Source organism: Eschrichtius robustus, chromosome X, assembly GCF_028021215.1.
Source record: "Eschrichtius robustus isolate mEscRob2 chromosome X, mEscRob2.pri, whole genome shotgun sequence".
NCBI classification, from domain to species: domain Eukaryota; kingdom Metazoa; phylum Chordata; class Mammalia; order Artiodactyla; family Eschrichtiidae; genus Eschrichtius; species Eschrichtius robustus.
Window position 1 is genome coordinate 132,037,710 of NC_090845.1, and position 26,754 is coordinate 132,064,463.

At 40.1% G+C, this 26,754-nt stretch overlaps 1 protein-coding gene across 2 annotated transcripts in view; it reads right to left on the bottom strand.

The window, feature by feature from the left end:
- CD99L2 (CD99 molecule like 2) overlaps window positions 1-26,754 on the bottom strand; it is a 105,091-nt gene that overhangs the window by 16,394 nt on the left and 61,943 nt on the right. For both annotated transcript variants that reach the window (XM_068532985.1, XM_068532984.1), the window contains exons 4-7: window positions 26,290-26,364; window positions 10,289-10,357; window positions 10,079-10,174; window positions 7,653-7,718 (exon numbers count right to left, since the gene is read on the bottom strand). In XM_068532985.1, coding sequence (XP_068389086.1) covers window positions 7,653-7,718; window positions 10,079-10,174; window positions 10,289-10,357; window positions 26,290-26,364 — 306 coding nt within the window. The remainder of the gene's footprint in view (window positions 1-7,652; window positions 7,719-10,078; window positions 10,175-10,288; window positions 10,358-26,289; window positions 26,365-26,754) is intronic.

The following is a 26,754-nucleotide window of genomic DNA, read 5'->3' on the forward strand; positions in this document are numbered from 1 at the left end:
CCCAGACCAGGGCTCGAACCCGCATCTCCTGCATTGGCAGGCAGATTCTCAACCACTGCGCCACCAGGGAAGCCCGAAATTTTCTTTTTTGACTCAAAACAATGATGCAGTATTTTCTGCTAATGACATCCCTGCTCCCCTCCATGCTCTTTCCCAACTGAGGACAGACACCAGGAGCCAGAGGAAGATCAGGTAAGGCGTTCGCTTCATGAACGGGGCTTCCGAGTACTTCTCCGCTCCCCCCCTGCCCCTCACACAACCACCTGGGGGAGAGCTGGGTTCACAGATCAGATTTATAGAGCTCACCTCCCGTAAGAGTGCACACTTACCCCCCAGTTACATGAGGGGGCACGGCCTCCCTCATCGCTCCCTTTGGGGTCCAAAAGAAAGCATTTCATGCCACGATGCCATCACTCATGTGGCCCAGAAGGTCGTCAGCCTAGCCAATCAAATGTGTCACTCTTCTCTTCATGGGAAAGCGTGGGCGGGAGGGTAGAGAGCAAAGCCAGGTGTTTGGTCTGTCCTGGTCCCCTTCATTTCAGGAAACTTTTATTGGGGGTGCCAGGGATACACTAGGAAAAAGGTGCCTGCCTTCAGGAAGCCCAATCTAGCAGGAGTGAAAAAGCTACACGTGACTCGGTGTGACTCAGTAACGATACGGGCCACGCTGTACCAGCAGGATGACAGAAGTTCTACGAGAACCAAAGGCACGAGATGGGTGCTGTGCCACAGGGCCACAGGGCCACAGAGGGGAGGAGCCTCCAGAGAGGAGGGGATCTTTGAGGTGTCCCTTAAGGGATCAGTGGCTGAGCCTTTGCTGGACATGAGTGGGAATTCATCTGGTGGAAGAAAGGCATTTAAACAGAGGAACAGCATGTGAAGGCACAAAGATAGGCACAGACCAGCTCGTTCACATGTTTGGAGGCGAAATGAAGTTGACGGTCTAGGGCAGAAAGATATGTCAGCAGGATAAGGGGCTTGAACTTATCTTATAGGCATTAGGGAGCCATTAAAGAGACTTTTTGTTGTTGTTGTTTTGGCTTAAACAATTTTTCCCGACAATTAAAAAAGTTTAAACGTTCAAAAAAGTTGAAAACACTGTACAGTGAACACTCATATACCCACCATCTGGATTCTATAATTAACAGTTTACATTGTTCACTTTATCATACGTCCATCCATCCCTCTAGCCATCCAATCTTATTTTTGTGATGCATTTCAAAGTAAGTCTCAGACATCTGTACGCTTCACCCGTACACATATTATAACCTAGAGTTCCATGTTTGCTTGTGATTCTTTTTTTAAGGTAAAATTTACATATAATAAAATACTAATCTTACATGTACCATTTCGTAAGTTTTCACAGATGCATACACCTGTGAAACCCATACCCCCACTGAGATACAGAATTAACATCACTCCAGAAAGTTCTCTCAGGTCCCTGTCCAATTAATCCCCGTTCTCACCCCAATCCACAGCAGCCGTGGATCTCATTTGTAACATTAGAAATTAGTTTTGCAAATATTAGAACTTCACATGTTTGGGCTCACATAGTATGTACTGTTTCTTTCACTGGCTTCTTTCACTCAGCATAATATTTTTGACATTTATTCATGTTATTCTGTGTATCAGTAAGTCATTCCATTGTATGAATATATACCACAATTTGTCTATCCATTCTCCTATTGATAATTAGGCTGTTTACAGTTTCTTCTGTTGTTGTTTTGCTATTATAAATAAAGTCGCTTTTAGAATTCTGTTATAAGTCTTTTTTGGACATAAGTTCTCATTTTTCTTAAAAATAAGTGAAATTGCTGGGTTATTGGGGAGGTCTAAGTTCAGTTTTATAAGAAACTTTACATTCACACCAACAACGTACGAGCATTCCAGTTGCTCCACTTACGCACTAACATTCGGTATCTGTCAGTCTTTCTGATTTTAGCCATTCTGGTGGCTGTGTTGTGATAACTCATCATGGTTTTCATTCGCATTTCCCCAATAAAGATTTTGAGCATCTTCATATAACTTCTTTTATGAAGTGTCTCTTAGGCTCGTTTTTTTAATTGGGCTGTTTGTCTTTTCATTATTACACAATAGTTTTAAACAGAGGACTAACAAGATCATGTTCCTGGTGATTCTCTCTGGCAGCTGCATGGAGGACAGGCTGGAGCCAGGAGACCAGTTAAGAGATTAAGGTAATGACCCAAGGGTAGCTGATATGGGCCTGGGCTTGAGGGGAGGCAAAGAGAAAGAATATTCCAAATTCAGAAGATACTAGCGGAGAGGATGTCTGGCATGAGGGGTTGAGGAGGTCAACAAATCCTCTTCTCAAAAAGCAACTATAACCCTGGACAATCAAAGACAGCCATTTCAGGAAACAGATTTAGTTCCTGTGAGAACAGCTGGAATCTGAGGCCTTTTCCCCCAGGGCTGCTCTCATTTCCCCTTCTCCCAGGTCTTTCAGCAGCTAGTTTAACTGGGGAGAGGTGGACAGTCAACTAGCCAGGGATTTAACAGAGACGTGAGACAACCATAGGGGGCTTGATACACTCTCCACGTTGCCCCGAAGCTGAGGACATGCCCAGCAGAGACAGTACTGGTATTGGCTGAAGGCCAGCTACAGACAACAATGGAGCAGAACTGAGAGTCCAGAAACAAACTCTTACATCTGTGGTCAATTGATTTTCACCAAAGGAGCCAAGACAGTTTAGTAGGGAAAGGACAATCTTGTCAACAAGTGGTGCCAGGACAATTGGATATCCACATGCAAAAGAATAAAGTTGGACTCCTATTTCACACCACATACAGATGAACTAAAAGATGGAACAAAGGCATAAATGTAAAAGCTAAAACAATAAAACTCTTAGAAGAGGACATAAGAAAAAATCTTCATGAACTTAGTTGTTCTTAAAACACCAAAGCATGATCTGTAAAAGAAAAAAAATTGATAAATCAAAATTTATAAAAAAAATAAATTTTATTATTTGATAAACAACACTATGAAGAAAAGGAAGAGACAAGCCACAGACTGGGAAAAAATATTTTTAAAATCATATACCTGAAAAAGGATTTGTATCTAGGTTAAAAATAGAATAAAAGCAAACTGAATTTTTCACATGGGCAAAAAATCTGAACAGACTTCAAAGAACAGTATAAAATAAGAATATAAAAAGATGCTCAACATCACTTCCCATTAGGGAAATACAATGAAAAAACAATTAGATACCCCTACACAAGTATTAGAATGCCTAAAATGAAAAAAAAAAACAAAAAACAAACCCTGACAGAACCCTCTTACACTGTTGGTGGGAATGTAAATTGGTGCAGCCACTATGGAAAACAGTACGGAGGTTCCTCAGAAAACTAAAAATAGAACTACCATATGATCCAGCAATCCCGCTCCTGGGCATATATACAGACAAAACTACAATTCAAAAAGATACATGCACCCCAATGTTCACTGCAGCACTATTTACAAAAGCCAAGACTTGGAACCAACCTAAGTGTTCACTGAAAGATGAATGGATAAAGAAGTTGTGGTACATATGTACAATGGAGTATTACTCAGCCATAAAAAGAATGAAATAATGCCATCTGCAGCTACATGGATGGACCTAGAGATTATCATACTAAGCAAAGTAAGTCAGACAGAGAAAGAAAAATACCATATGATAACACTTACATGTGCAATCTAAAATATGACACAAATGAACTTACCTATGAAACAGACTCACAGACACAGAGAATAGACTTGTGGTTGCCAAGGTGGGGGGGGTGGGGGAGGGAAGGATTGGGAGTTGGGGGTTAGCAGATGCAAACTAGTATATATAGGATGGATAAACAACAAGGTCCTACTGCTGTAGCATGGGGAACTATATTCAATATCCTGAGATAAACCATAATGGAAAAGTATATATATATATATATGTATAACTGAGTTACTTTGCTATACAGCAGAAATTAATACAACATTGTAAATCAAATATACTTCAAAAAAAATTTTTTTAAAAACCCTGACAATATCAATTGCTTATAAGGATGTAGAGCAACTGGAACTCTCATTCATTGCTCATGGAAAAGTATTGGGTTGGCCAAAAAGTTCATTCGGCTATTCCCATAAGATGTAAGAGGTTGGGTTTTCTCAAACGAACTTTTTGGCCAACCCAATATAATGGTACAGCCACTTTAGAAGACAGCTGGGAAGTTTACTGTAAAGCTAAACACAGATTTACCATATGACCCAGAAATTATATACCTAGGTATTTACCCACGTGGATTGAAAACTTATGTCTGTACAAAAACCTGTATGTAAATATTTATAGCAGCTTTATTTATAATCATCAAAAGCTAAATGCAACCAAGATGTCCTTCAATAGGTGAATGGACAAACTGTGGTACATCTAGACAATGAAATAATATTATAAAGAAATGAGTTATCAAGCCATGAAAAAACATATAGGAACCTTTAATGCACACTGCTAAGTGAAAGAAGCCAGTCTGGAAAGGCTACATACTGTATGATTCTAACCATATGACATTCTGCAAAAGGCAAAAGCTATGGAGATGATAAACAGATTAGTAGTTGCACTAAGAGAGAATGGATTAGGGCTGAGGAAAGAGAGAGTGGCTGAGTACCAAAGGGGTATACAGAAGAACTTTTATGGTGACAGACTGTTCTGTATGGTACTCGGGTGGTGGACACATGACTATATGCATTTGTAAAAACCCATACAAATGTATACCACAAGGAGTGACCTTTAATGTATGCAAGCAAAACATCAACCAGGTTGGTGGGGGATCCCAGGATGGAATGTAGACTGTGACAAATGAATGTATCTGCATTATAAATGTATGTCAGAACTGCACTGAATGGAGGGGTAATAAAGGAGCTATGCAAGTAACTTTAAAAAAACGGTATTCTGACTGAAACTGCAAGGTAAAGACAAAAGACGAAAAACAAACACTGGACTGCAGTTGGTAAAGCTGCATCTCATAGGAGTATGGGTTAACAATTATGATTGTGCTATACACGTATAATACCAGAATTGAGCAAGTAAGCAAACAGTTGATGGATGGTAGGTTTCTCATTGTCAGAGAGAGAAGTTAAAGATCAGCAAGAAAAGAATACTAAAATATGTCTCCAACTGTAATCTACTGCCAGAAGGCTTAAGTATGAACTCATGTTTAGGTTAATACAGATGCTGATGAATAGATACAGAAATAATTATAGATACATATATATACACGGTTTATTAATAAAATACACCCATGTACTTCCTGTTTCCTAGTTCTGCCCACTTAAAGGGTTTAGAAGTAGCAACATCCCACTAATGAATACACTCAACACCCAGATCTTGGTTTCTAATACCCTTCCCTTTCAGTGGGGAAGAGAATGACATACCGAACTGGACGCCCAAGGAAAGAGACCCACCAGGCAACAGTGTTTAGGAAGAAGAAGTGAATGAGAACAAGAAAGTGGGAGAGTGCCAGGTAGGGCCCAGGAGGAAAGAATGTGAAGGAGGAGGTGGTCATCAAAGTAAAATGCTGCAGAGGTCACATGGGACAGAGGGCTGTGACCACCAAGAAATGACTGGGGACCAAATAGCAACTCCAGGGGAATGGGAGTAGAGGCTTACATACACTAAGGTGTAGACCACAGAGGGGACGATGAGATGAAACTGATTGGCTCAAGCTTCTCAGTCAGTGAAAATGCTAGGGAATGGAGGAGGCTGACGGGACCTGTTGACGAGAGACAGTCACTACTACCTACAGACAAAATATGGGGCACCTACAGGGCCATTAGAAATGTTTTCTTGAGAAAAAATATACAACAGATAACATACTATCTCAGAAATACACTCCAAAACTATAGTTGAGTCTGTGTGCCTAAAACCCAGTTAGAAAATGCATTAATTAGGATTGTTTTTATGCTGAAGATCATCATTTATTTAAATGTGGTGTTTTATCTTCATACATGGCATTAGCACGTTTGCATAGAGGAGACTGTCTGAGAACTTCATCGTGTGCTTATCATAACCTGAGTTTCAGTTTCACACTCGTATTTTTTGCCGGGACTCTCTACTTTCTTTTACTGACACCTATAATGACAGAGAGTATATCTTACGCTAACAATTGATTATTCTTTACAAGAGAAATTCAAATATGAGCCTAATTAAAGAATTTCCTAACACTTCTTCCTTGTTAAAACATGTACTTTTAATAAGGAAACCCCTCTCTTCTCACCATCTGGAAATACCATTTGTCACCTGGGAGTAATTGGCTAATTTGCTGGGTTTGCCCTTTAAATGTTCCATGTTCTCCTGACACCTGTGAGTTTCATTTAGAGGTTTTTGGAGCTTTTTACTCAAAACGACACTGTTTGGAAAGGTGGTTTGAAGGACAGATTTGACTACAGTATCCTTTGATCAGAAGACAACACTGTTCCCATACGAAAGGCACACAATTCCTACAAGAAAGCAGCAGATGCTAGTGCCACAGCCTAGATTGTGGGGAGTATAGCAGGCTGACACCGGATACAATCACGACATGTTACACTCAGAACTTGTTGTTACACTCATAACCACAAATCACAACCACAACAGGGAATCACCACAAAATGCTATACCCACAACTTAGCATCACAACAGGTTACCATCACAATAGTTACAATCATAAAAACTTACCACCAGAACTAAAGTTATAATCACAACATACCATCAGAACAGGTTACAACCACAAGTACCAACCACAAATTACAACCCTAACTTATTTTGCCACATCAAGTCTGGCTAACATTGTCTCCATACTAGGATCAGATCTTGCCAACATATTAAGATAAAAGGTTTAAATCTTTGGGTGATTTGCGGGGGAACTAAAACTACCTGGCCTTGGGGGAGGGTGTGACTATGAAGGGCTGACACATCTGATACAATTTCATCGACCCAGACCCACGAGTGCATGTGTCCATGTGTACACACACACACACACACACACACACACAAGTGCATGCAAAATCTGATGAAATCTGAATAAGGTCTGTATGTGACTTAATAACAATATTGTACCAGTGTCAGCTTCCTGGTTTTGACAATGTAACTATAGTTTTGTTAAGATATCAGGGGAAGCTGGGTGAAGGGTACACAGGAATTTTCCTGAACAATTTATTTTTACAACTTCTTGTGACTCAAACTATTGCAAAATAAAAAGATATTTAAAAAAGATATCTGACTCGCTATGGGTGTCTTAAAAAAGTTCTTGTCATGATGAGTTTTGCTCCCCCCATCCCAAGAGTGACAGGCCCCCCAGGTTGGGAAGGCTGTTCCCAATGAGTCCTCTGACCTTCAGTTACTGTAACTGGTGCTGCCTTGGCAAACAGCTTCTGCTAGTATGGACACATTAACCCATGCAGCACCTTGGCTTAAGGAACATCAGGGAAAATGTGTGGCTTTTCCAAACTGGCTCATTAATCCCCCCCTTGAGCTGCACAGTCTCTGCATCATTCCAAGTCAACCCCAAACTGCAAGCAGGGATGTCTAGGAACTAACTACCTTTGATTTCCCAGAGTCTGAGTAAGAACAGCTCCAATCAACCTGGCTGCTGTATAATCCTGTCTTGAACGAGAATAAGGCATCTGGACAAATTGGTGCTCCTACCTTTACCCTTGTCAGGTTTGTATTCACCACCCCCTAATAGGTCTTCAAGATCCTTGTCTGAAAAACCTGGAGAAAACGAAACACACATCTCAATGTCAAACACATTGTTCAGAGACAAGAAATTTGTTACTTAATGTTGTCCAACATCCCCAGAAAGTGACTGCCACTTAAGAGGATCCCTGATGAATGCGCAGGCAAAACTCTAAAGGGGCCCCCAAGATTCCCGCCCACCAGTGTACACACCCCAGCATCCCATGACTGGGTGCGAGTGGAACCATGCATAGGATGGCTATCAACCCGTGATTAGGTTATATTACATGCCGAGGTGAACGGACTTTGCAGATGTAATTAAGTTACCACATCAGTTTGACTTGGCATTAATCAAAAGGCAGATTTTCCTGGGTGAGCCTGAACTTAATCAGGTGAGCCCTTTAAAACAGGGTTGAGGCCCTGCTGAGCCCAAACATTAGAAGCAACAGACTTAGCCTTCCTCTCCCCCTCCCCACTCTTCTCTACTCCCCCTCCCCCTCCCCCCACCTCCCTTCTCTCCCCTTCCATCTAGTCTCTGTTTTCCTCCTGGTGGTCTTTCTTTCTTTTTTTTTTTTTTTTTAACATCTTTATTGGAGTATAATTGCTTTACAATGGTGTGTTAGTTTCTGCTTTATAACCAAGTGAATCAGTTATACATATACATATGTTCCCATATCTCTTCCCTCTTGCATCTCCCTCCCTCCCACCCTCCCTATCCCACCCTTTTAGGTGGTCACAAAGCACAGAGCTGATCTCCCTGTGCTATGTGGTTGCTTCCCACTATCTCCTGGTGGTCTTAAAGAAGCAAGCAGCCACTTGGTTCTAGAACTGCAAGGAAACGGTTCTCTGCCAACGAGCACACGAGCTTGGAAGACAACCCAACCTCAGCTGAGACCCCAGACCTGGATGACACTGTGACTGAAGGTGTATGAGGTTCTGAAGAGAAAAACTCAGCGGAGCCATTCCTGAACTCCTCACCAAAAGAAACAGCTTGTGATCATTTGTTATGGTGGCAACAGAAAACCAATACAAGGAAACCGAAAAATTAATTTTATTATAGCTCAACCATTGAGTACACATCTTTTAATATTCTGTGATGAAATGGGAAGCACGCTTACAGCATTTCTGTTCCACTCCAAAGTCCTATAGTTGACTCAAAAAAGCACATGTGTGACTGTTTCAATTCTGCTTTGTATTAGCTGCTTTCTGCCATGAAAGACTACTTTTACTAGAAAGAAAGGATGATGGGCTAACTATGGTTATGGCAGCTTGAGGATTTGGCAGATGTTTTCTTGAAAATGAATGAAATGGGGCTGTCACTTTAAAGAAAACCACTGGCAGTACTTGTTGCCAGTGATAATATTTCAAACAAAAAAGAGAATTTTGGAAAATCCGTATCTACCACTGCGAGCTTAACAACTTTCCAATACTTAAGGACTTTTTCTAATGAGATGGTGGCGATATTAACAAATGTGAATTTGGGGCACTGCATAATGAAATATGGCATTATTTGGAAGGTCAAAAAGACTTAAGAACATCAATATTTTCCAAATGACCACTGCGTAATGCACAAAACCATGAATGGGTAAAAGTTCCACTAAAAAGTACATGAGAATCCCTGTGGAGTTTAATGAAATCAACTATGGAAAATTCGTTGATATGGTTTCACATTCTACACTGCACTTAACCTATAAGAAACAACCAGTGGTCGAGTTTGGGTGTCTTACCAAAGAAAAATGATGTGAATCAATGATCTGAAAAGTCTATTAAAATATTCTTCCCCTTTTCAATGGCGTATCTCTTATAAGGCCAGATCTCCTTCATATACATCAACTGTAACAACATATCACAACTTGAGCCCAGAAGGAGATGGAGATGTGAGAGTCTAGCTCTTCTTTTTTTGGCCGCACCACAACATGCGGGATCTTAGTTCCCCAGCCAGGAAGTGCGGAGTCTTAACCACTGGACCGCCAGGGAAGTCCCCTAGCTTTCCTACTAAGATAGACATTATAGAAATTTGCAAAAATGTACAATGATACCACTTTTCTCACTAAATTGTCTTTATCTTGCCATAGTTATTTCTCATAAAATATGCTATTTATGTTATTAACATGTGTGTGTTTACTGTTGTTCATTTAAATTTTTTTCCAGTTTTGGAATTCGAAGATGATAAATATCAATAGATGTGACCCACATCTCAGTAGAGATTCTCAATAATTTGGGGAGTCCTGAGACCAAAACGCTTGAGAACCACTGTTGTAGGGTTCTCCTGGGCCTTGAAGTGCCCCCAGCTCTGCCAGGCCAGGAGTGGCTCTGTGGGCTGTTGTAGTTAATGAGCTACACCCTGACCAGGGAGCTACAGCACTGGCCTGTGCCTTCAACCAGCTATGACTTACCTCCTCCTCCTGCATTCGGCTTCCTGTGGCCATGATCTTGATCATTTCGATCATCCAAGGCATCGGCCAAGTCAAATTCTTTTTCTTCAGGGGGCCCTAAAACATAAAAGACAAAGTCAGTTGGTTAAATTACAGGTAGCTCATTTGGACATGGCCCCAGAGAGCTCCACGGAGTCTTCCTTAGTGCCCTCCTCCGAACAGCCGTGTTACCTGCAGGCTTTGCTGGAGCTCTGGTCGCTCCCGGTCTCCTGGTTGTGGTGGTGACATGGTCCCATCTCTCTAAAAGGGGGAAGGGGGACAGCAAGGGGAGCACCATTAGTAACAACACACAGCAGCCACTGCACGGCTCAGGGAAGTCACAGCATGAGTACAGCACTCCTGTCCTGGTCCTTGAGGCCCCTCTAATGCCTCTGAAGAATCACCTTGAGGATGACAAAGAGATGTAAGAAGGTTTACATGAGACGAGTTCTGCTTGCTTTTCTTCACAGGATGGGTGGTGAGTTGGACATGATCCCACATTTGATCTGGTGATTAGTGGAGCTGAGACTTGAGCCCAGATCGACAGGAGATGACCACATGCTTCAGGGGGCTCCAGAGCTTGAGCACAACCCCTGAGAGCTCCAAGCCTTGGTTGTCACCACTCTCAACCTGGCACCGTAATCACAGATAATACTGCCCAGGGATGAGGTGACGTTATGTTCCCAGTAGAGTATGGGAGTGTCTCATAAACTGAAAGTGGCTACAACACCAACAAAATATTTTATATAAGTGTGGTTACTGCTGTTAATACTAGGTCTTTCAGCTCAACCATATTCCTTTAAAATTGTGGACTTCTTGCACATCAGTTACGTAGCATGCCACACATGAGTTTTCCAATAGTTTTTCTTGAACTTCAAGACTCCCATAACTGTTCCTATAATTGGAGGTAGCAGAGGGACAGGAAATTTAAGGGAAGGGAAAGGCATAGACAGTACTGTATACAGTACGCACTTAGAATAGAAACAGCAATGTTTGTGGGGAAAAAAACCTCAATGACTTTTACAGATCAATAACATAATCCTCAAACTGCCCAGGTAATTTACAATGCATTACCTATCTTTTTTGGATAGAGCCTTGGGGTTGTCTATGGATCAAAGAATTACAAGTCTGAATCTTCTGGAAAGAGTGTTAAAAACACAGTAAGACATGACCTGCCAGTTCTCACTAGCAATAAAGGGGGATGTCACATAATGATAAAGGATCAATCCACCAAGAACACATAACAATCGTAAATGTGTATGCACCAAACAACAGAGTCTCCAAACACATGAAGCTAAAACTCACAGAGCTGAAAAAAAGAAATAAACACATCCACAAGTATAGTTGGGGACATCAGTACTCTACTCTCAGCAACTGACAGAACTACTAGAATGAAAACCAGCAAGAATATAGAAGAACTAAACAACACAATCAACTAACAGGATGTAACTGGCATAATGGACACTACCCAATCGCAGCAGAGTAAGTAACTGTTTAAGCACCCATGGAATATTCACCAACAGATCACACCCTCAACCAGAAAGCAAACCTCAACAAATTTAAAAGTATTGAAGCGATAGAGAGTGGTATCTCTGACTATAATGGAATCAAACTAGAAACAACCAAACCAAAAACAAATAAGAGAAAACAAGAAAATCTCTAAACACTTGGAAATAAACAACACACTTCTAAATAAAACAAGGGTCAATGAGAAAGTCTCAAAATGAAATTTTAAGAATAAATAGCCCTAATGAAAATGAAAATACAGCATATCAAAATATGGGAGATGTAGCTAAAGTAATGCTGAGAGGGAAGTTTATAGCACTAAATGCTTAAATTAGAAACAAAGAAAGGTCTCAAATCAATAATCCAAGTTCCTAACCCAAGATACTAGAAAATGAAGAGCTAGATACTAGAAAAACAAATCCAAAGCAAGAAGACAGAAGGAAATAATGTAAGAGCAGAAATCAATGAAATTGAAAATAGGAAAGTAAAATAGATCAACCAAACGGCTTGTTCTTTGAAAAAGTCAGTAAAATTGATACACCTCTAGCCTTACTAACAAATATAATTGAAGAAAAAAACCCCAGAATACTAATATAAGGAATGAAACAGCAGATATCATTATAGATTCTGCACTATTAAAAGGATAATAAGAAAACGCTATGAACAACTTTATGTATTTGACAACTGAGAAGAAATGGACCAATTCCTCAAAACCCACAAACTATCACAACTCAACTCAATCCCGTGTTCACGTAATGTAACACTAATATTGTTAAGATGACAATACTACCCAAAGTGATCTACAGATTCAGTGCAATCTCTACCAAAATCCAAAACAGTTTTTTGGGCAGACTTAGACAACCCCATCCTAAAATTCATATGGAGTCTCAAGAGACCCCAAATAGACAAAAGAATCTTGAAAAAGAAGAACTCACTTTCCTGATTTCAAAACTTACTACAAAGCTACAGTAATCAAAACAGTGTGGTACTGGCATAAGAACAGACATATAGACTAATGGAACAGAACAGAAAGCCCAGACATAACTCTATGGTCAATAGATTCTTGACAAGGGTACCAAGAAACTGAATATCCACATGCCAAAGAATGAAGTTGGACCCTTACCTTACACCATATATAAATATTAATTCAAAATGGATCAAAGTCTTAAACATAAGAGCTAAAACTATAAAACTCTTAGGAAAAAACATAGGGGAAAATCTTCATGATATTGGATTTGGTAATGACTTCTTGGATATGACACCAAAAGCATAGGCAACAGAAGGAATAACAGATAAATTGGCCCTCATCAAAAGTAAAGCCTTTTGTGCAAAGGACACTGTCAAGAGAATAAAAAAACAATCTCAGAATGAGAGAATATATTCATAAATCATATACCCAGTAAGAGATTAAAATCCAGACTATATAAAGGACTCCTACAACAATTTAAAAAATGAGATTTAAAGATGGGCAAAGAACTTGAATACACATATCTTCAAAGAAGATATACAAATGGTCAATAAGCTCATGAAAAATGCTCAAAGTCAATGGTCATTAGGGAAATACAAATCAAATCCACGAGGAGATACCACTTCACACTCATTAGGATGGCTATTATCAAAAGAAAAATGAAAAATAACAAACGTTGGTGAGGATGTGGAGAAATTGGAACCCTGGTATGTTGCTGGTGGGAACGTATAAAATGGTGCAGCTGCTGTGGAAAACACTTTGGTGATTACTCAAAAATTTAAACGTAGAATTACTATATGATCCTTCGATTCCACCTCTAGGTATAAGCCCAAAAGGACTGAAAGCAGGAACTCAAACGGATACCTGCACAATGTTCAATACAGCACTATTCACAACAGACAAAAGGTAGAAACAACTCAAACGTCTGCCAATTTATAAACAGATAAAATATGGTATATACACACAATGGAATATTACTCAGCCTTATAAAGGAATGAAATTCTGATACATGCAACAACATGGATAAACTTTGAAAACATTATGCTAAGTGAAATAAGCCATACACAAAAGGACATATCTTGTATGATTCCACTTATTTGAGGTACCTAGAATGGGAAAATTCTTAGAGACAGAAAGTAGAACAGAGGTTAGCAGGGGTTCAGGGTAGAGGAAAATGAGGAGTTACTGTTTATTGGGTACAGAGTTTCTGTTTGGGATGAGGAGAAAGTTCTGGAAATGGATAGTGGTGATGGTTGTACAACACTGGGAATGTACTTAATGCCGATGAACTGTACATTTAAAATGGTTAAAATGGTAAATTCTATGTTAGTATGTTTACCACAATAAAAAAAGTAATTCAACCTAGATGAAAACACAATCTGAATATTTCTATAACCATTAATGAAACAGAATTTTTCATTTAAAAGCTCCTAAAAAAAGAAATTTCCAGGCTTTTTGATGGTTTCACTGGTAAATTTTACCAAGCACTTAAAGAGGAATTAATACCAATTTTATAAAACCTCTTCCAGAAAATAAAGAGGAGGGATATTTCCCAACTTATTTTACGAGGCCAGCATTAACCTGATAATAAACACAGAAAAAGACTGTATTAAGAAAAAAACTACAGCCCAATCTCTCTCATGAACTAATATATAAAATCCTCAACAAAATATTAGCAAACTAAACAGAATGTATAGAAAGAATTATACATCATGAACAAATGGGACTTGTTCTAGTTATGCAAGGCTGGATCAACAATTTGAAAAACAATGTGCCCTACAATATCAGCAGCCTAAAGAAGAAAAAATCACATACAGGCATACCTCGGAGATATTGTGGGGATAGTTCCAGACCACTGCAATAAAGTGAATATTAATAAAGCAAGTCACATGATTTTTTTTGGTTTCCCAGTGCACATAAAATTATGTTTACACTATACTGTAGTCTATTGAAGTGTAACAGCATTATGTCCCAAAAAAATGTATGTACCTTAATTAAAAAATATTTTATTACTAAAAAATGCTATCCATAATCTGAGCCTTCAGGGAGTAGTAATCTTTTTGCAATAGGAACATCGAAGGTCACTTATCACAGACCGCAGCAAATATAATAATAATGAAAAAGTTTCAAATAGTTTTGGATTACCAACATGTGACACAGAGACACGAAGTAAGCAAATGCTGTTGGAAAAATGGCACCGATAGACTGGCTCAACGCAGCGTCACCATAAAACTTCAATTTGTAAAAACGCAGTATCTGCAAAGTGCAATAAAGTGAAGCGCAATAAAACGAGGTCTGCCTGTAATCTTATCAACATGGAAAATCCAATACCCATTTATGAAAAAAATTCAGCAAATTAGGAATAGAGGGAAGTACCTCAACTTCATTGAGAGCATCTAGAAAACACCCATAGCTCTTGTCAGACTTAATGGTGAAAGACTGAACACTCTCTCCTGAAGATCCGGAACAGGCCAAGGCCATTGTTCTCACCACTCTTATTTAACATAGCGTGGGAGGTTCAACATTGCAACGAGAAATAAAAGACATACAGATTGGGAAGGAAGAAATAAACCTATCCCTATTTGCCGATGACATGATCATCTACATAGAAAATTCCAAGGAACCTACAAAAAACGATTCCTAGAATCAGTAAGTGACTTCAGCAAGGTCTCACAATATAGGAGCAACAAATATCAAAATCAATCATATAATCGCAATGAACATACGGAATCTAAAATTAAAACACATAACCATTTTAAATTGTTCCAAAGAAAATGAAATACTTAGCTGTACACTTGAAAAACATGTACAGGACCTGCAGGCTGAAAATTACAATATGCTTATGAGCGAAATCAAAGAAGACATAAATAAATGGAGAGACATACTGTGTTCATGGATTTGAAGACTCCCTTAAAGACATCAACTCTCCCCAAATTCATCTACATATTTAACACAAGTCCTATCAAAATCCCAGCCAGGTTTCTCTAGACATAAATAAACTTATCCTAAAACTTGTATAGAAAAGCACAGGCCCTAGAATAGCTAAAACAACCTTGAGAAAGAAGAATAAAGTGGGGGGGAAATCAGCCTACCCAGTATTAAGGCTTACTTTATAGTTACAGTAATCAAGACAGCGGCAGAAGGGTAGACACACAGAGCAGTACAACAGAATGAACTACCTAGAAAGACCTGCCCAAATATGCTCAAGAGATTTCTCTTAAAGGTGCAAAAGCAGCTCAATGGAGGAAGGACAGCCTTTCCAACAAAAGGTGCTGGAGCAACTAGGCATCTATAGGCAAAAATAATGAACCTTGATCTCATCCTCACACACCTCATACAAACCCTAACTCAAAATTGATGACTTTTTTGGGTCTTAAATATAAATCTATAGAACTTTCAGAAGGAATGATATGAGAAAAATCTTCAGGACTAAGGGCTTGATGAAGAGTTCATAGACTTGACAATAAAACCATGATCCACAAAAGAAAAAAATGGATAAACCAGACGCCATCAAAATTAAAAATTTCCTTTTGTGAAAGACTCTATTAAGAAGATGAAAAGACAAGCTATAGAGTAAAAGAAAATATTTGCAACACACATACCCATCTAAGGACTAGTGTCTAGAATATATGAAGAGCTCTCAAAATTGAACAGTAAAATCAAACAATCCAATTAAAATGGGCAAAAGACATGAAGAGACATTTCACTGAAGGGTTTACACGAATGGCCAATAAGCACATGCAATCAGGGAAATGCAAACTAAAACCACAATGAGGTATCACTACACACCAATCAGAATGACTTAAAAAAAAAATAGTGATAACACTAAGTGCTGACAAGGATGCAGAGAAAGTGGACCACTCATTTATTGCTGGTGGGAATATAAAATGGTACAGCTAGTCTGGGACACAGGTTTGCAATATTCTTAAAAAACTAACCCTATGACTACCATAGAACCCAGCAATTACCCACCTGGGCATTTATCCCAGAGAAATGAAAACTCATGTTCATACAAAAACCTAGAGCCCAAAACTGGAAACAACCCAGGTGACCTTCATAAATAAACTGTAGTACATCTACATCATGGAATACTATTCAGCAAGGAAAAGCAACAAACTATTGATACATGCAATGCCTTGGATGGACCCCAAGGGAATTATGTTGAGTGAAAAAAAGCCAATCCCCGAACATTACATACTACATGATTCCATTTACATAACATTTTCTAAATTGCCAAATTCTATAGATGGAGAAAAGATTAGCACTTAGGGACAGGAAATGGGGGTGGGCACAGCAGAAGGGAGATAGTTGTTTTTATAAAGCACAGCAAGAGGGTCTTTATGATCATGGAACTGTTCTCTGTCTGGACCACCATGGTGGATCTATGAATCTACACAGGTGATAAAACTGCATAGATGTGAAGACACACACACACAGACACGAGTACAAGTAAAACGGAACATCTGAATAAGATCACTAGATTATATCAACATCAATATCCTGGTTGTGACATTGTACTATAATTTTTCAGGTGTTACCATTGGGGAACTGGTATAGCGTGACGGGATCTCTCTGGAGTATTTCTTACACCTTCATGTGAATTTTACAGTTAGCTCCAAAGAAACTGTCAATCAAAAAATAGTTAAAGATTGATTTGAGCATCGTAGTCATTTCTGACAGGGAAAAAAAAAGGTCTGACACGTAAATGGCTGGTCTTCAGGGGTGCACAAATGTCTATTATCGACCTTAAAAACTAAGGAGCAAATCGTGTAGACCTCACCTTAGGGGGAAAGAGCAGTAGGTAAGAACATCTAGAAGGGAGGCGGTACATACAAGGACGTTTTCCAGACAAATGAAGCCGATTCCTTCCTGATCCCAATGGTTCATACAACACTGAAAATCTTCCAGAGGGAATATCTTTACAGAGCAAACAGCACAGCTCTTTTTCTCTTTGAAATGAAGATACAACGTACACACTTCCTAGAGGGCCCGGGTCACTATCTTTCTGTTATCACACTGTGCTTACCTCTTAAAGACCAGCCCCCTTTTCAGCTTTCTGGATCACTGGAGCGAATCTTCCACGGACTAGGAAACGGCCCAGCAGACCAGCGTGACAGGCCTCGGGGGCAGGCCGGCCTGCGGACGAGGAGGCCTGTGCCGGCGCCCCTGCGGCCAGGTGCACGAGCTGACCCTACACTCACCTTCAGGTCATCACCACCTTCCTGGGCAAACACTTCCAAGAGCCACACACACAGAGGAAGAGGCCCTTGGGGTGAAGCCAGGATGCCTGGGCCCGGGCCAGCTACACTGCTGGCTTATTATAAACGTAATATATGCTCAGTAGAAAAACGAATCCAATGGTGTAGAATCCTAAGAAAGAAAATATAAAAGGCAGCCAAATCTATCCCCACAGGTAGCTACTCTCAATCTTTTCAGATCTGTATGTGTCTGTCTCGCTCTCTCTCCATGTCTCTGTGTGTGTGTGCCCCTCTCTCTATGTCTCTCTCTCTTTCATGTCTCTCTCCATGTCTGTCTGCGTCTCCCTGTCTTTCTCTCCCTGTGTCTCTCTCCCCCCATCTTTGTGTGTGTCCGTGTCTCTGTTCGCATCTCTCTCTGTGTGTCTCTGTGTGTCTCTCTGTGCATGTCTTTCTGTGTCTCTCTCTGCCCATATGCCTCTCTGCATGTCCGTGTCTTTCTGCGTGCGTGTCTGTGTGTCTGTGTTCACATACACTTAAATTTGATAGAAATCGATTCATATTACATATATCCTGTTCTGTAACTTGCTTTTCTCATGCCAGTTCCAGAGATCTATCTTATTCTTTGAAACGGCTGCAGACTATGAATGGTTTAGAATTTATGTATTCAACTGTGTTATTTAAGAGTGTTTTAATTTTGGGCCGACACAAAGCACAAGAAAGCTGCAAACACCATTTCAAATGTACCTCTGCACGCATGCATAACTGTACCCAGACGGAAAATGCTTTGAAGTAGAACTGCTCAAAGATTTTATCAAATTGCCCTCTCAAAAGGTTGAACTAATTTATACAACTGTCTAGAGAAGTGAAACTGTAAAGGTATATAGCTCAATACAACAGAAGACATATAAAATGATCTTCCTGCTCGCCCCAACTCCACAAATACATGTTCACTGCACATTAACATTGACGAGATCATAGAAAAGAGTGTTCCACGGACCCCAGGGGTCTGTCAGGTCATAACTATTTTCATAATCATCCTCAAATGTCCTTTGCCCTTTTTACAGGGTTGACATTTGCACTGTGCTACAAATGCAATGGTGAGTAAACCTCCCGGCCCTTTGCCTGAACCAAGGAAGTAAGGAGCACCAAACGCTATGAGAAGTCATTAGGTCCTTCGCTATACAATAACAGTTGAAAGAGAAGGCCAGTTTCACTAGTGTCCTAGACGAACACGGTAGGCAGAACTCCAAGACAGCTGCCGAGACTCCCGCCCCCTGGTGTACACACCATGTATAATTCCAGCCTGCTGAGTGTGGGAGGGACTGAGTTACTTCCATGACCAGGTTATGACATGGCAGAGGTGAAGGGATTTTGCAGATACAATTAAGATGCCCAATCCATATGACTGAATTACTCAAAAGGCAGAATATTCTGGGTGATTTGGACATCATCAAGTGAGCCCTTGAAAAGAGGGCTGTAGGCCTTCCCTGAGCTAACATTAGAGGTAGCAGACTCTCATTCTTTTGCTGACCTTGAAGAAGCAAGTGGCCATGAGTTCTATAGCTGCACAGAATGGAATTCTACCAACAATCCCGACTTGTGAATATGTCACCTTATGTGGGAAAAGGGACTTGGCAGATGTGAGTAAGCTAAGCACCTTGAGATGGGGAGACTGGTCTGGATCATCTAGGCAGGCCCAGTGTGATTACAGGAATACTAGTAAGAGAACGAGACCAGCAGGAGAGTCAAGGAAGGAGATGGAAGCAGGGCTGAGAGTGAGAGAGAAACCTGAGGTTGCTATTCTGTTGGCTTTGAAGATGGAGGAGGCATCCAACAAGGCAAAACTGCAGGCAAAGGCGAGGAAACAGGCTAGAGCTCCCAAAAGGAAGACAGCCCTGCCCGTACCTTCACTGTAGCCCAGTGAAACGCAAGTCATATTTCTCACCTCTAGAACTATAAGATAATCAGTTTGTGCTGTTTTAAGCCAGCACATTGTTGTAATTTATTACAACAGCAATAGGAAATACCTAAATAAATACCTAAAACGGTGGAAGCAACTTTGGAATCGAGTAATAGACAAAAGCTGGAAGAATTCTGAGAAGCGTGATAGAAGAAGCCTGACTGCCTTGAGCCGACTTAGTAGAAATACGGATGTTAACAACTTGTAACAGCTAGTGAAGATTCAGAAGGAGGTCAGGAACATGGTAGAGGAGACCTGTATCATACTAGGGAACACCTAAATCATCACGAACAGACTGTTGACAGAAATGTGGATGTTAAAGGCTTTGCCAGTGAGGTCTCAGATGGAACCAAGGAAAATGTTATTGGACGCTAGACGAAAGAAGATCCTTACCATGTAGTGGCAGAAAACTTGGCTGAATTGTGCATCCTGTAGTTACGCGGAAAGCAGAACTTCTAAACAATGAACTTGGATGTTTTAGCTGAGGAGATTTTCAAGAAAAGTGTTAGGGGTATGACCTATTTTCTTCTTGCTGCTCATAGTAAAATGCAAGAGGAAAGGAAGAGATTGAAGGAAGAACTCTTGAGCAAAAAGGAACCAGGGCTTGATGATTTGGAAAATTTTCAACCTATCCTAATTGCCACAAAATGCTAAAATTAGGGGACTCACTGTCAAGAAAGCATGCTCTGGGGAGAAAGTCAGTGGTGTGGCTGGAAAACATTATTATACGAGTACCTTGGAAGGGTCAAAAGGTCAGATTAAACATAAGCTTATTCATGGATCCCCTTTGCCATCTCAGCAGAAGCCAGAAGTATAGATGGCATTATCCAAGAAAGATCTGTGGAGGAGCCTCTTTCCCAGTGGGTGATCACCACTATATACATGGGAAACCCATAGAGTTCTTGAGAATTTTACAACAGCAGGAACACTGCCAGCCTGGAATTAAAAGGGACAGAAACAGAAAAAAATGTAAGAAGGCTGTTAGACGCCCCAAATTCTACAGGCAGAAAATAGGCTGATATAACTACTCAGCTGCAAACATGTGCTGTTTTTCCTGAAAAAGGGAGGCTGATTCTGAGGGCAGAGCTGCAAGCTCAGAACGTAGAGCTGTGAAACACAGTGCCTCATCCCTAGGCCTGGAACCTAAAGGACTTGGATTTGGGAATTTCTTGAGACTGGTGAAGTCTTTTTTTTTTTTTTTTTTTTTTTTTTTTTCACTTAAAGCTTGAAATCTTTTTGCCTGATGTTTTCTCACTTTTGTAAATGGAATGCCTATAACCATTATTTTATGCCTGTCCATTGTATTTTGGGGAGCAGATAACTTGTTTCTTGACTTTCATAGGTTTGTAGATGGAGAAGTGTTATAGCCAAAGCTTCACCCATGCCTGACATATAATTTAGATGATGAGGTTTGGGACGTTTCTGCTTATGAAATCACGATGAGATTTTGCAATCTGAGTTGACGATGTAATGGGATGAAACTTTTAAAGAAGTTGGAATGGACAATGTATTTTGCAGGTGGAAGGGACATGAAGATTTGTGAGCCAGACGGCAGATGTGTTAGCATTAAAATGTCGCCCCCAAGATGTCAATGTCCTAATTCCCAGAACCTGTGAATATGTTACCTTATGTGGCAAAAGGTTTTGCAGATGTTTTTAAATCAAGGACACTGAGATGGGGAGACTATCCTGGATTATCTGGGTGGGTCTGGTGTAATCACAACAGTCCTTAAAAGAGAAATAGAGAAGCAGGAGGGTCACAGTCAAAGTAAAGATGTGATGACAAAAGTAGGGGTGAGAGAGAGAAAGATCTGAAGATGCGACCCTACACTGCTGGCTCTGAAGAAGGAGAGAGAGGGCCATGAGCCAAAGAATACAGGCATCCTGAAGAAGCTGGAAAAGGCAAGGAAACAAGAGACTCTACAGACTCTACTAATTCTGTAGTCTCCAGAAAAAAAAACAGCCCTGCTGACACATGGATTTTAGCTCACTGTGATCCATTTTGGATTTCTGACCTCAATAATTATAAGATAATAAATGTGTGTTTTTTAAGCCACCAAGTTGCCAGTAATTCGTTAGTGCAGCAACAGGAAACTAACACAACCTCAAACCTCAGATGAGACTCTAGCCCCAGCTGACACCTGCATGGCAGCCTCGTAGGAGATACAGAGCAGAGGACCCAGCTAAATAGAACCCAAACTCCTGGCCCAGGGAAATAAGAGAATGAATGGAAATTGTTTTAACTCAATAATTTATGGTAACTGATTATGAGGCAATATAAAATTAATAGGAGGGAGTAGCAAAAATATTTCATTAGCGCTCAACCTTGAGTATATCAACTTTTTAACATTCTGTGTTATGAAATGGGAAGGATTGTTAAAGCATCTCTGTTGCACACCAAAGCATCACAGGTGACTTGAGGAAGGTCACTTGTGTGATTGTTTCAGTTTTCAGCTGAATTAGCTGCTTTTCTCATGGGAGAACAAATTTATTTCAAAGAGTAAATTACAGCAAACTGTGTCTATTCATATTTGAACATTTGCCAAAAATTTTTTTGAAAATGAATTAAATGAGCCTGTCAATTCAAGGAAATCAACCGACAGTATTAGCTGACAATAAGAAAATTTAGCTTTCAAAAAAATATACACAACTTTGGAAAATGTGTAACTGGCACCATGAGCCTGTCAGCTTCCCAATAAAGATTTTTCCTATCAGATCACTGGTGATATTAACAAATATGACTTTTGAATATTGCATAAGGAAAGGTGTCATCATTTAAAAGCTCAACACAACTCAGGACACTAATGTTTTCCAGATAACGTATGTAGGACGTTACAAAATCATGAATGGGCAAAAGATTCATTCAAAGGGTAAGAAAGTCCAACGAGGTTCAATGAAAACAAATAAGGAAAGTTTACTGATATGCCACTTAGCCTTAAGAAACCACAGCTTCTCCAGTCCTGGTGTCTAAATGTGCATGTGAACATTAATAAAAAAAAAAGAATAAGCAGGAGTGGCTATATTAATAGTGGATAAGGGAAACTTTAGAGCAAGGAAAGTGCTAGAGAAAAAGAAAGGGACATAATGATAAGAGGATAAACCTATCAGGAAGACATAAAGATCCTAAATTTGTATGCACCAAAAAATCAGACTCAAAATACATGAAGCAGAAACAGAGAGCTAAGAGGAGATACAAATCCACAACTACAGTTGGGGAATTCAACACCCTACTCACAGCAATTGACAGAACAACTAGACAAAAAATCATCAAGGATGTAGAAGAACCAGTCAACACAACCAACCATCAGGATCTAAGTGACATATAGAGAACAGTCCACCCAACAACAGTAGTTATAATGATGAAACTGTTCTGTGCCTGACTATCATGGCAAATACACAAACCTGCACATGTGATAAAACTGCAAACAACTAAGCACACACGCACACAGAAGTGAGTACAAGTAAAAACTGGGAAATCTGAATAAAATGGTTGTGACAAACAAAAACAAACACACAGATACAGAGAACAGAATAGTCATTACCAGAGCGGGGGGGGGGGGGGGGGGTGTGAAATGGGTAAAGGGGATCAACTATATGGTGATGGAGGAAACTAAATTTTTGGTGGTGAGCACCCTGTAGTGTATACAGAAGTAGAAATATAAGGTTGTACACATGAAACTTATATAATGTTATAAGCCAATGTTGCCTCAATAGAAACCAAATTTTTAAAAATACATATGAGTTTTTTTAAAAAACAAACAAACAAAGTGTTTGTGATATTATAGTACAATTTGCAACACGTTGCCACTGGGGAAAACTAGGTGAAGGGAATAACGGCTCTTTCTGTAGTATTTCCTACAACTACATGTAAATCTGTAATTATCTAAAAATAAATTTCTTAAAAGTAGGCAAAGGGGACTTCCCTGGTGGCGCAGTGGTTAAGAATCCGCCTGCCAATGCAGGGGACAGGGGTTCGAGCCCTGGTCCGGGAAGATCCCACATGCCGCAGAGCAACTAAGCCCGTGCGCCACAACTACTGAGCCTGCGCTCTAGAGCCCGTGAGCCACAACTACTGAGCCCGCGTGCCACAACTACTGAGGCCCGCGTGCCTAGAGCCCGTGCTCCGCAACAAGAGAAGCCACCGCAGTGAGAAGCCCGCACACCGCCATGAAGAGTAGCCCCCGCTCACCACAACTAGAGAAAGCCCGCGCGCAGCAACGAAGACCCAACACAGCCAAAAATAAATAAATAAAAATAAATAAAGTACAAAAATTAAAAAATAAAAGTAGGCAAAGGGAAAGTTGAGAATCAAGGTCATTTTGTCAAAAAAGGTTTGACAGTTAAACATCTGGACTTCAGCAGCACAGAGAAACTTAGAAAATATAGGGTTGGACTCTTCCACTGTTGGTGGGAATGTAAACTGATACAGCCACTATGGAGAACAGTATGGAGGTTCCTTAAAAAACAGAAAATAGAACTACCATATGACCCAGCAATCCCACTACTGGGCATATACCCTGAGAAAACCATAATTCAAAAAGAGACGTGTATCCCAACGTTCATTGCAGCACTATTTACAATGGCCAGGACACGGAACCAACCTAAGTGTCCATCGACAATGAATGGATAAAGAAGATGTGGCACATATATACAATGGAATATTACTCAGACATAAAAAGAAACGAAATTGACTTATTTGTAGTGAGGTGGATGGAGTTAGAGTCTGTCATACAGAGTGAAGTAAGTCAGAAAGAGAAAAACAAATACCGTATGCTAACACATATATATGGAATCTAAAAAAAAGGTCATGAAGAACCTAGGGGCAAGACGGGAATAAAGACACAGACCTACTGGAGAATGGACTTGAGGATACGGGGAGAGGGAAGGGTAAGCTGGGACAAAGTGAGAGAGTGGCATGGACTTATAAATACTACCGAATGTAAAATAGATAGCTAGCGGGAAGCAGCCACATAGCACAGGGAGATCAGGGAGATCAGCTCAGTGCTTTGTGACCACCTAGAGGGGTGGGATAGGGAGGGTGGGAGGGAGACGCAAGAGGGAGGGGATATGGGGATAGATGTATACGTATACCTGATTCACTTTGTTATTAAAGCAGAAACTAACACAACATTGTAAAGCAATTATACTCCAATAAAGATGCTAAAAAAAAAAAAAAAAAAGAAAATATAGGATTGGCAAAAAAAAAACCAAAAAAACCAAAAACCCCCAACGAACTTTTTGGCCAACCCAATAATTGAAAATTGTTTTAAACCAGCAAGTTTGTGGTAATATGTTAGGCAGCACTGGAAAACGAATATGAGCAGAAAAACTATTACTTTTATGAAAGTGTGCCCTTTTAATATTCTGATAAAACAGCAAGTATGTTTAAAGCATTTCTGTGCCATCTCAAAATACAGAGGTTGACACAGGAAAAGCATTTGCGCGACTGTATCAGTTCTAAGCAGTGCTAGCCACTTCTCTCATACAAGATTCTTCCTTGAAGATTCAGTAGTACGACTACGGTTATACTGACTTGAAGATCTGACAGACATTTTCTTGAAAATGACTGAAGTGAGCCTATCACTTCAAGGGAAACAACTAACGGTATTTTTTGCCAATGGTAAAATTTAAGATTTCAAGCAACATTAAGAATTTTGAAAAACCACCACTGTGAACATGAGAGCTTCCCAATAGATAAAGACTTTGCCCAATGGGATGGATGGTGATAGTAACACATGTGATGTTCTGATGTAGAATGAAATGCGTCAACAGAGGGAAGGTCTGCATAAGGCAGGGCACCGACATTTTCCCAGGGACCAGTGCACGATGCTCCCAAACCACGACCAGTAAAAGATCCACTCAAAGGATAAGAGAGGGGGTTCACTGCGGTCAAGGATGGAAGGTTCGTTAATACGGTTTCATACTCCACACTGCCCTTAACCTGTAAGAAACAACCAATGGCTGAATTTTTGTCTCGTATCAAAGAAGAATGTCCATAATTACATGAATAGTCTATTGAAATATTCCTCCTTTTTCCAGCTGCATATTTATAGGAAGCCAGATTTCCTTCATATACTTCAACCATAACAATGTATCACAACAATTGAATCTAGAAGCAGATGTGAGAGTCCAGCTCTTCCACTAGGACAGAGATCACAGAAATTTTCAAAAATATACAAAAAAAATCTTCCCACTAAATTCTGTTTTTGTCTTGCAAAGCATAGTCATTTACCATAAAAATATGCTATTTATGTTAACAGATATGGCTGTATTATTGTTCATTTAAAATTAATAAAAATATTAAAAAAATTTTTTTCAGTTTTAAGTTCAAAGATGATAAATATTGATAGACGTGACCAACACCTCAATAGCGATCCTCCATAATTTGAGGAGTCCTGAGACCAAAACGTTTGAGAACCACTGTTGTAGGGTTCTCCTGGGCCTGGAACTGCCCCCAGCTCTGCCAGGCCAGGAGTGGCTCTGTGGGCTGTTGTAGTTAATGAGTTACACCCTGACCAGGGAGCTACAGCACTGGCCTGTGCCTTCAACCAGCTATGACTTACCTCCTCCTCCTGCACTCGGCTTCCTGTGGCCATGATCTTGATCATCCAAAGCATCAGCCAAGTCAAATTTACTACCTTCAGTGAGCCCCAAAACATAAAAAAAAAAAACAGCCAACTGATTAACAACTGGGTACAAGATTCCAAAAAAACAAGTCAACATTCATGGGCTCTGCTGATCAGCGAAATCAATGAGTTAAGACAAAGAAACTTAAATTGGGGTCTGACTCCTTCTACAGACACTGATAATGAAAATACCAACAGGATGGAGCAAGTTACTGCTTTCTGCCTTTGCAATGTATTACCAATTTTCCACTACTTTATATTCCCACACATGCTTTGCTTAGGCCAGCAGTCAGACCATTTTAACAGTAAACTCACTGATTATAGGTATTAACCCAAGATTCAAAACCAGCTGCATAGAGTCAGAAACTGGACAATCAAGAGGGAGGCTACGTGGTCACAATG